Genomic DNA, 11,507 nt, shown 5'->3' with positions numbered 1-11,507 from the left:
ATTTTTATACAATTTTGGAGACAGCGGCAAATAGGTAAAGTGTTTTAAGGCATTTATTGCAATATGTGTCCCATCTAAGAGATCTCTTTACTCCCTGTCTTGTAGACACAAAAGGAAGGTAGAAGAAATCTTTACAAAGTGAGGGAAATTCACTCCAAGAGAGCCGTCACCAGAACATATAAAAATGAAAAAAGTGTGACAGCGCTGCAATAATTAAATATATAATATGCCAAGAAAAACTACTACTGATGTGCAATATACAAAAAATAAAATAATACAGTATAATGTGCAAAAAGATAGAATAATGCAGTATAAAGTGCAAAAAGTCCAATGATCTATATATGGAGAATCCTTCACAGTGATATTTCTTCTAAAAAAACTCTTTATGCTGAGTGCTCCCACCACCGCATGCAATGGCCGCTCACCTATTTTATGCGACCCCAAGGGGTCAAAAACACCTTTGCACTTAGTGCCAATAAACTCTTCAGGGAATCCTCTGTGATCTTTACTCTGCTCTAACAACACGATTGATTGCCAGCATAAGTTCCATCCACTGTACTGCTTTCACGTTTAAGACCAGTAAATGTGGAAATACATATGAAAGAACAAGAAAAAAGTGCCTCCTATAGTACAGTATCCGAGGGGTTAAATAACAAAACCTCTCCACCCCAGCTAGCAATAACCTCACATTTATTAAAATGATTAAAAGCATAGGAAAAACAAATCTGAACAGTCTCACTCAATGTCGATCAGTCCACCACCAGGCTCCACCTCTACTAGTTTCGCCACCTCCCATGTAGCTTCATCTGGAGGAGATCATTTTATTACATTTTTTTACATTTTTTTATTTTTTACTTTTTTATTGTTAATTTTTTTTTTAATTATTTTTTTTTTTATATTTTTTGTATGTAACTTTTTTTATTGTTAATTTTTTTTTATTATTATTTTTTTTTAATCAAAATCTTGACATATTAGAGTGCCGCTACTTTATTTTTATTCATGACCAGAACATCCCGTTGTCAATGGCCACCAAGAGAAATAGAGAGGGAAAATTTCCCCATTCAGAAAGCTAAAAAAACTCAAGAATGGTTCTGCACTATTGTATCCAAAACTGAAAAAATGTTTTGCAATTAGATACATTTTAAAGAATGCAAGTGGTTTTTGAATAATGCAATGGTAGGCATTTGGCAAAAGTAGGTTCAAAACTGTGGTGACCAATGGCAATGGAACATTGTTCACATGATCAACTGTAAATATTTCTTACAGGGCACAACAGACACTTTAATAGTAACAAAGTTTTATTGCCTCAAAACAGAAGAAAAATATGCTGTTTACAGTATTTATTTGGTAGAAAGGTGTAGTTCGGCTTTAAATTCTATCCTAGAATTTTTTTTAAAGAGCTTTTGATCTCCTTATTTCTCAAGCTGTAAATAAATGGGTTGAGTGCTGGGTTGATGATAGCGAAGACTACACTGATGGCTCGATCGTAGGTTGGTGAGTAGATGGAGCTTGGTCGAAAGTACATGAATATTATTGTACTGTAGAAGAGGATGACCATGGTGAGATGAGATGAGCAAGTGGTGAAGGTCTTCATACTTCCTTGGGCTGACTTTAGAGTCAACACTGCTCTGATGATAAGTACATAGGACCCGAGGATTAAAAGCACTGGGGTAAAAGTGACAATAGAAATTTCAATGAAGTCAACTGTCAGCATAGTGACTGACAAGCCAGAGCAGGATAGAATGATTATGGCGGGATAGTCACAGAAGAAGTGTTGGATTACCCAACCACAGAACAGCTGAGAAGAAGCTAGCCAAATGGTGTATGTACAGTGAAGGCAAGCACAAATCCAAGAAAAAGCCAGCAGACAAATACAAATTCTCTTGTTCATCATCAAAGAGTACTGTAGGGGAAAACAAACTGCACAGTAGCGATCCAAGGCCATGATGGCCAACAAAAAACTATCCATGGTGCCCGCTAGGGATGAGCCGAACACCCCCCGGTTCGGTTCGCACCAGAACCCGCGAACGGACCGAAAGTTCGCACGAACGTTAGAACCCCATTGACGTCTATGGGACTCGAACGTTCGAAATCAAAAGTGCTCATTTTAAAGGCTAATTTGCATGGTATTGTCCTAAAAAGGGTTTGGGGACCCGGGTCCTACCCCAGGGGACATGTATCAATGCAAAAAAAACTTTTAAAAACGGCCGTTTTTTCGGGAGCAGTGATTTTAATGATGCTTAAAGTAAAAAAAAAAAAGTGAAATATTCCTTTAAATATCGTACCTGGGGGGTGTCTATAGTATGCCTGTAAAGTGACGCGTGTTTCCCATGTTTAGAACAGTCCCTGCACCAAATGTCATTTTTAAAGGAAAAAATCTCATTTAAAACTGCTTGCGGGTTTAATGTCATGTCGGGTCATGGCAATATGGATGAAAATCAGTGAGACAAACGGCATGGGTACCCCCCAGTCCATTACCAGGCCCTTTGGGTCTTGTATGGATATTAAGGGGAACCCCGCACCCAAATTAAAATAAGGAAAGGTGTGGGGCCACCAGGCCCTATATACTCTGAACAGCAGTATACAGGCGGTGCAAACAAGACAGGGACTGTAGGTTTGTTGTTAAGTAGAATCTGTTTGTAATTTTGAACATTTTTAACGTGTTTAGCTCCAGCCAAAAAATCTTTTCTAAGCTTTTTGGAAAACATAGGGAAGGGTTATCACCCCTGTGACATTTGTTTTGCTGTCTTTCCTCCTCTTCAGAAGATTTCACCTCACTTTTTTGTCCCAATGAAAAATGTTTTTTGAAAATTTGGGTTTTTTTGTGGAACAAGGATTGGAAAGCATCAGTGGAAAGGAGAACTTGTTTTCCCATATTAACTCTTACAGGAGAGAATTTCCCTTCCTAGGGGTAGATTTCATCTCACTTCCTGTTGTCTCCTTCCGTTTGCAAGTAGGAGTCGTTTGTAAGTTAGATGTTTGAAAGTAGGGTCCTGCCCTATATACTCAGCAGAAATTTGGGCCTTAGGTGTTGCTGTGGCCACAACACTGTAAGCCCTCACAGGGCCCTGCTGTGAAATATTAGATCAAGAATTGTAATTACATGCCCCTGTTGAACAGCAGCTGAAAAATTAGGCCTTAGGCACTGGTGCTGGTGCCACAACACTGCAACCCCTCACAGACACTCTAGTTGGAACGCAGGAACGAGCCCTGCTGCAAATTATTGCTTCAAAAATTGTAATTACACGCCCCTGTTAGACAGGGGCAGAAAAATTGGGCCTTAGGCACTGGTGCTGGTGCCACAACACTGCAACCCCTCACAGACACTCTAGTTGGAACGCAGGAACGAGCCCTGCTGCAAATGATTGCTTCAAAAATTGTAATTACACGCCCCTGTTAGACAGGGGCAGAAAAATTGGGCCTTAGGCACTGGTGCTGGTGCCACAACACTGCAACCCCTCACAGACACTCTAGTTGGAACGCAGGAACGAGCCCTACTGCAAAGTATTGCATCAAAAATTGTAATTACACGCCCCTGTTAGACAGGGGCAGAAAAATTGGGCCTTAGGCACTGGTGCTGGTGCCACAACACTGCAACCCCTCACAGACACTCTAGTTGGAACGCAGGAACGAGCCCTGCTGCAAAGTATTGCATCAAAAATTGTAATTACACGCCCCTGTTAGACAGGGGCAGAAAAATTGGGCCCTAGGCACTGGTGCTGGTGCCACAACACTGCAACCCCTCACAGACACTCTAGTTGGAATGCAGGAACGAGCCCTGCTGCAAAGTATTACATCAAAAATTGTAATTACACGCCCCTGTTAAACAGGGGCTGAAAAATTGTGCCTTAGGCACTGGTGGTGGCGCCCAGAACCAAAAATGTTCTTACAAGCTATCAGCGTGATGATTGAGGAGGAAGAGGATAATTACTCAGGGATAGTCACTCAGCATCAGCATAGGCAGTCTTTGAAGGGATCTGAGATTTCAAAAAAAATTATTCGGTTACATCAGCATCAGGTGCTTGGTAGCTGGTGGTGATCCAAGACTCATTCATTTTTATGAAGGTCAGCCGATCGACCGAGTCGGTGGACAGACGCACCCTGTGATCGGTTACCACGCCTCCAGCAGCACTGAATGTGCGTTCCGAAAGAACGCTGGATGCAGGACAGGCCAGTAGCTCAATTGCATACTGTGCAAGCTCTGGCCAGTGATCCATCCTCAAGACCCAGTAACCCAGAGGATTTTCGGTGGGAAAGGTGTCCAAGTCTGATCTTGCCCCTAGGTATTCCTGCACCATGTAAAACAGACGCTGGCGATGGTTGCTGGAACCGATCATACCTTGGGGCTGCGGACCAAAAAATTGTCTGAACGCATCGGTCAGACGGCCACCTTCTCCACCGCTCCTTCTTTGACTGACCGAAGCCTCAGCAACACGTTGTCCAGAAACAGGAGTTTGTAACCTCCCAGTCTCTGGGAACGCGTTGCACAGACCTTTCTGCAAGGCCTCCCGAAGATGTTTCATCCTCTGCTCCCTCTGCGATGGCAAGATAAGGTCCGCAACCTTACCCTTGTAACGTGGATCAAGGAGGGTTGCCAGCCAGTATTGGTCCTTCTCCTTGATACCACGAATACGAGGATCCTTACGCAGGCTTTGCAGGATCAGGGAGGCCATGCAGCGTAGGTTTGCTGAGGCATTCGGTCCGGAGTCCTCTGGGTCACTAAGAACGACATGGTCCGCAGCCACCTCCTCCCAGCCACGTACAAGTCCATGTGTTTCTTGGGACTGATCCCTTAAAGACTGCTGCTGATGCTGAGTGCCAGGCTCCACCTCCATACTGACACAATCTTCCTCCTCCTCCTCTTCCTCCTCGTCCTCTTCCTGTGTGATCGGCGGGCACGCAGGAACACTGTCTGGATAAAGGGGGCCTTGAGAGCTAAGGAAGTCCTCCTCTTCCTGCCTCTGTTCTGCCTCAAGTGCCCTGTCCATTATTCCACGCAGCGTGTGCTCCAACAGGTGGACAAGGGGGACAGTGTCACTGATGCATGCACTGTCACTGCTCACCATCCTCGTGGCCTCCTCGAATGGTGACAGGACAGTGCATGCATCCCTGATCATGGCCCACTGGCGTGGGGAAAAAAAACCAAGCTCCCCTGACCCTGTCCTGGTGCCATAGTCGCACAGGTACTCATTGATGGCCCTCTGCTGCGTGTGCAGCCGCTGCAGCATGGCCAACGTTGAGTTCCACCTGGTGGGCATGTCACAGATTAGGCGGTTCTTGGGCAGGTTAAACTCCTTTTGGAGGTCCGTCAGCCGAGCACTGGCATTATATGACCGGCGGAAATGCACACAGACTTTCCTGGCCTGCCTCAGGACATCCTGTAAGCCCGGGTACCTGCCCAAGAACCGCTGCACCACCAAGTTAAGGACGTGAGCCAAACAGGGCACATGGGTCATTTGTCCCTGTCGGAGGGCAGAGAGGAGGTTGGTGCCATTGTCGCAAACCACCATTCCTGCCTTAAGTTGGCGTGGCGTCAACCACCTCTGAACCTGCCCCTGCAGAGCTGACAGAACCTCTGCCCCAGTGTGGCTCCTGTCCCCCAAGCACACCAGCTCAAGCACCGCATGGCATCTTTTGGCCTGCGTACTTGCGTAGCCCCTTGAACGCCTACGGAGCACCGCTGGTTCCGAGGAAGAGGCCATGGAGGAAGAAGAAGAGGAGGGGGTGGAGGAGAGAGGTGTGTCACAATCAGCATTTTGGAGGCGTGGTGGCGGAACAACCTCCAACACTACTGCACCTTGTCCTGCATCCTTCCCAGCTGCCAGCAGAGTCACCCAATGCGCCGTGAAACTTAGGTAACGTCCCTGTCCATGCCTGCTGGACCATGAGTCAGCGGTAATATGCACCTTACCGCTGACCGCCCTGTCCAGCGAGGCATGGACATTGCCTTCCACATGCCGGTAGAGAGCCGGAATCGCCTTCCGTGAGAAAAAGTGGCGTTTGGGTACCTGCCACTGAGGAACCGCACATTCCACAAACTCACGGAAGGGGGCAGAGTCTACCAACTGAAAAGGCAGCAGTTGAAGTGCTAGCAATTTTGCCAAGCTAGCATTCAACCGCTGGGCATGTGGATGGCTGGGAGCAAACTTCTTTCGGCGGTGCAGCAGCTGGGGCAGGGAAATTTGCCTGGTACAATCTGACGTCGGTGTACCAAAAGCAGATTGCCCACAAGTACTTGGCTGTGACACACCTAATTCTACACCTTCATTCCTCTCACTGTAGGTCTCAGAGAGGACTGAAGGTCTAGTGGGGTTGGAAATCTCAGCTGATGAGGAGCAAGGAGAGATCCTCTTTGTTCTTTGGTGTGGGTCTTTTAGATACGCTTGCCAACGAACTGCATGGCAGGTCAACATATGTCTGGTCAAGCATGTGGTACCCAAGCGGGAGATATTTTGGCCACGCGAGATACGCTTGAGACATATGTTGCAAATAGCAGCGGTGCGATCTGATGCACTCGTCTCAAAAAAGGCCCACACCAAAGAACTTTTTGAATAACGCGCAGAGACTGCAGCGCCCTGCACATGTGGAGCTTTGGGGTGTGATGCAGTCAATGTGCTGCCCTTAGGCTGGCCCCTGGAGGGCATCCTGCCTCGTTGGTGATGTGCTGCCGCCTCCTCCTCCTCCTCCTCCTCCTCCTCCTCCTCCTCCTCCTCTCTCCTATCAGGCACCCACGTTGAGTCAGTGACCTCATCATCCCCTCCCTCCTCATCACTGGAGCAAACCTGGCAGTATGCTGCAGCAGGGGGAGCATGACTGCCAGATTGCTGTCCTTCTTGGGCACCCCCTCTGTCCGCGCTCATGTTACTGCCTTCATCGAGCTCAGTATCGTCATCAGAGCCTTCCAAACGCTGGGCATCCTCCTGGAGCATGTACCCAACACTGTGGTCAAACAGTTCGAGGGAATCCTCATGAGGACATGGTGGAGCTAGGGAAGGAGTCACTGATGACATTGAGCTGAGGGAAGAGGCCGCTGCTTTGCCAGACAAAGCACCCTGGGCATGGGTGAGAGAGGATGAGGAGGATGAGGACGGCTTGGTCATCCACTCGACCAAGTCTTCCGCATGTTGCGGCTCAACATGGCCAGCTGCCGAAAAAAAGGCCAAGCGTGTCCCATGGCCACGTGCTGATGAGGATGCACCGTCTCCACGACCAGCACTAGACACAGAGCCTGCTTGCCCTCTCTTATTGGCTTGTGACTGTCTGCCTCTCCTTCTTGGCCTTCCAGACATACTAATGGCCTGTAGCTGCACTAAGCTGGGATAGAACACCTGTAATTTTCTTCAAGTAGCTTTATATACTGTAACCAGACAAGCCTGCCTGTCAGTAGGAAGATAACAGGAACGGATCTAGCTGAACACTGTGAGCAGGACGCACTGTACTAAATGTAAATAGTCTAGCTGCCTGACCGTGGTACTAATAGGATCAAATAGAACACCTGTAATTTTCTTCAGGTAGCTTTATATACTGTAACCAGACAAGCCTGCCTGTCAGTAGGAAGATAACAGGAACGGATCTAGCTGTACACTGTGAGCAGGACGCACTGTACTAAATGTAAATAGTCTAGCTGCCTGACCGTGGTACTAATAGGATCAAATAGAACACCTGTAATTTTCTTCAGGTAGCTTTATATACTGTAACCAGACAAGCCTGCCTGTCAGTAGGAAGATAACAGGAACGGATCTAGCTGAACACTGTGAGCAGGACACACTGTACTAAATGTAAATAGTCTAGCTGCCTGACCGTGGTACTAATAGGATCAAATAGAACACCTGTAATTTTCTTCAGGTAGCTTTATATACTGTAACCAGACAAGCCTGCCGGTCAGTAGGAATTTAACAGGAACGGATCTAGCTGAACACTGTGAGCAGGACACACTGTACTAAATGTAAATAGTCTAGCTGCCTGACCGTGGTACTAATAGGATCAAATAGAACACCTGTAATTTTCTTCAGGTAGCTTTATATACTGTAACCAGACAAGCCTGCCGGTCAGTAGGAATTTAACAGGAACGGATCTAGCTGAACACTGTGAGCAGGACGCACTGCACTAAATGTAAATAGCAGGAACGGATCTAGCTGAACACTGTGAGCAGGACGCACTGCACTAAATGTAAATAGTCTAGAAGATAACAGGAACGGATCTAGCTGAACACTGTGAGCAGGACGCACTGCATTAAATGTAAATAGTCTAGATAGAAGATAACAGGAACGGATCTAGCTAAACTGAATACAGTGTATATATATATATGCAACACCTGGGATGCATATATATACACAATACACTGTAAGTGCAGCTAACTGACTGACTGTTCTGCCTAATCTATCTAACTCAAATCAAATGACACTGTCTCTCTCTCTCTCTATCTCTCAGCACACCGGAACACACACTACACAGGGCCGCCGTGCAGGCGGCCTTATATAGTGTGGGGTGTGTACTAAATGCCCTGAGCCGTAATTGGCCAAAGCCACCCTGGCTTTGGCCAATTACAGCTCTCTCTACTGACAGCGCTGTGATTGGCCAAGCATGCGGGTCATAGTGCATGCTTGGCCAATCATCAGCCAGCAATGCACTGCGATGCCGCAGTGAATTATGGGCCGTGACGCGCCACACGAATTTAGCGCGAACGGCCCATAACGTTCGCAATTCGGCGAACGATCGAACAGCCGATGTTCGAGTCGAACATGGGTTCGACTCGAACACGAAGCTCATCCCTAGTGCCCGCTAATAGGAAGAGAAAAAGCTGGAGAAAGCAGTCATGGACAGAGATGTGGGTGTCCCCAGACAGGAGACCATGCAAGGCCCTGGGGATGATTGTAGAGGTAAAACATACATCCACAAAGGCAAGATTCCCCATCAAGACGTACATTGGTGTGTGAAGATGGCGCTGTGACACAATCAGCACAAAAATAAACAGATTTCCTGCAATGCAGAGGATATATGCAACCAAGAAGAAACAGAGGACAGGCAAAATAAGATGAGGTGTATCGGAAAATCCCAACAGCACAAAACCAGAAAAAGTCTTATTTTCATGAAGCTCCATGTGTATATGATAAAAACACAAAGATTACAGGATACAGCACATCGGATGAAAGTGCAAACCAAAGTCAAAAACAGTGAAGAACAAGTCACACATGTACAGTACTTATTAGGTGAGAGCTATGTAAGCTTTTGCGAGAGGGATTTCAATAGTCATAGCAATCCATACAACTTCTGTGGGGCCTGGGGGTGGACTTGATCCCCGTTAAGGGAGCTGTTGAGGCAAATTAAATATAGAAAATATTGAAGATATCACAAATTCAGTACTGTATTTTAAAGATCTGAGAATATGCTGTTGACACTGACCTTGTACCCTGAAGACAGCAGATGTACAGGAGGAAACCGCAGAACCGTTTCCACTAGTCGCAGATCCCCTTTACAAGCTATGAAGGAAGGGTAATTTGATTAGCTGCTGCTGTCCTGTAGATTTATTTCACTGGGGTCAAGCCGGCCAGCACTGAAATGAACTGCATATGTCTAAAGCAATCTTCTTCAGACTGTAAAAATCCCAGTGTCTCCTCAGTTAAAAATTGACAAGACAGCAGTTTGTAAAAAAAAAAAAAAAAAAAAACAAGAGCTTTAGGAAGTTTTATTTAATTAATACTATAAAATATTGCAGTGGTCATTATTATTGCTACTAAAACTCTTCTACTTACTACTGCACCCAGGGCTGGCCCTACCATGGGACCCAGTGGGCCCATGGTCTCAGGTTGCATTTTAAGAGGGGCAGCAGTGACAAGTTGTACCCGTACGGTCACCCGTGCCAGCTGTCTCCCAAGATCTGCCTGTCGGACTGCTGTGAAAGGCTGCATCCAATGAGTGTGCAGCCCCTGCTGCCTGTGAGACAGTTTCACACTGAGCCGATACTGATGCTTGCCAGAGCCGCTCAGTGTGTGAATCTGTCATGTAACTGAATGCAGAGAGAGGCCAGCTGTCAAAATTGAGCATTGATGTCAGAGGTGGGCCGGACCCAGCAGCTATCAAACACCAGCCAATGCGATGTGGACGGGGCGAGCCGCTACGTGTATGTGGCCCCACCCTCTTTCTTAAGCAGTCCAATCATTGGCTGGTGTTTGATAGCTGCTGGGTCCCACCCACCCCATGTCCCGCCCACCCCCGACATCACCGCTGAATTTTGTCAGCTGGTCTCTCTCTGCATGCAGTTACATTATATGACAGTGTCACGCACAATTTCACTAAGCGTCAGTATTGGCTCAATGTGAAATTCCTTCTCTTCTGTCAGTGCCAATCAGTGCCACCTGTAAGTGCCAATCAGTGCCACCTCCCAGTGCCAATCAGTACCACCTGCCAGTGCCAATCAGTCAGTACCAATCAGTGCCATGTGTCAGTGTCACCTGTCAGTGTCAATCAGTGCCACCTGTCAGTGCCAATCAATGTTTCCAATCAGTGCCACCTGTCAGTGCCAATCAATGTTTCCAATCAGTGCCACCTGTCAGTGCCAATCAGTGCCACCAGTCAGTGCCAATCGATGTTTCCAATCAGTGCCACCTGTCAGTGCCACCAGTCAGTGCCAAATAGTGTTTCCAATCAGTGCCACCTGTCAGTGCCAATCAGTGCTTCCCATCAGTGCCATCTGTCAGTGCCAAGCAGTGCGACCTGTCAGTGCCAGTCAGTGCTAATCAGTGTTTCCAATCAGTGACACCTGTCAGTGCCAATCAGTGCTTCCAATCAGTGCCACCTGTCAGTGCCAATCAATGCCACCAGTCAGTGCCAAACAGTGTTTCCAATCAGTGCCACCTGTCAGTGCCAATCAGTGCTTCCAATCAGTGCCATCTATCAGTGCCACCTGTCAGTGCCAGTCAGTGCTAAACAGTGTTTCCAATCCGTGGCATCTGTCCGTGCCAATCAGTGCTTCCAGTCAGTGCCACCTGTCAGTGCCAATCAGTGCTGCCTAATATTAGTGTTAACCAATGCCACCTATCAGTGCCAATCAGTGTTTCCAATCAGTGCCATCTACCAGTGCCAATCAGTGACACCTATCAGTGTCAGTGCTTCCAATCAGTGCCGCCTATCAAGGCCGCCTATTAGTGCCCATCAGTGCTGCCAATCAATGCCCATGAGTGCCACCTATCAGCGCCCATCATTGCTGCCTATCAGTGCCCATCAGTGCTGCCAATTAGTGCCCATCAGTGCTGCCAATCAGTGCCACTAAATGCTGCCAATCAGTACTGCCTATCAGTGCCAATCAGTGCTGCCTATCAGTGCCGATCAGTACCACCTATCAGTGTCAATCAGGGCCCATCAGTGCCAATTGGTGCTGCCAATTAGTGCTTTCTATAAGTGCCAATCAGTGCTGCCTATCAGTGCCAATCATTGCTGCCTGTCAGTGCTGCCAATCAGTGCCAATCAGTGCACTGAGTGCAGGGATGGGACGATGAACTCAGCAGACA

The 11,507-nt window shown here is 47.2% G+C and overlaps 1 protein-coding gene across 1 annotated transcript; it reads right to left on the bottom strand.

The window, feature by feature from the left end:
- Positions 1-343: 343 nt before the first annotated feature.
- Positions 344-9,100, bottom strand: LOC141107142 (olfactory receptor 1L6-like). The gene is made up of 2 exons (XM_073597891.1): positions 8,779-9,100; positions 344-1,977 (listed from the first exon to the last, which is right to left on the bottom strand). Exons 1-2 carry the CDS (start codon positions 9,098-9,100, stop codon positions 1,376-1,378), a joined length of 924 nt encoding a protein of 307 aa, XP_073453992.1. The 3' UTR covers positions 344-1,375.
- Between the last annotated feature and the right edge of the window lie 2,407 nt (positions 9,101-11,507).

This window comes from Aquarana catesbeiana, linkage group LG09 (assembly GCF_042186555.1).
Source record: "Aquarana catesbeiana isolate 2022-GZ linkage group LG09, ASM4218655v1, whole genome shotgun sequence".
In the NCBI taxonomy this organism is placed as follows: Eukaryota; Metazoa; Chordata; class Amphibia; order Anura; family Ranidae; genus Aquarana; species Aquarana catesbeiana.
The sequence above is the reverse complement of the archived record's forward strand: the minus strand, read 5'-3'. Positions and strand labels throughout refer to the sequence as shown.

Excerpts from the sequence above, each read along its gene's own strand:
- LOC141107142 (XM_073597891.1), bottom strand. The coding sequence starts at position 9,100 with ATGGAGCTTCATGAAAATAAGACTTTTTCTGGTTTTGTGCTGTTGGGA. Across the intron at positions 1,978-8,778 it reads TTTTCTCTTCCTATTAGCGG|CGGGCACCATGGATAGTTTT; the intron begins GCACTAGGGATG and ends GCTCATCCCTAG.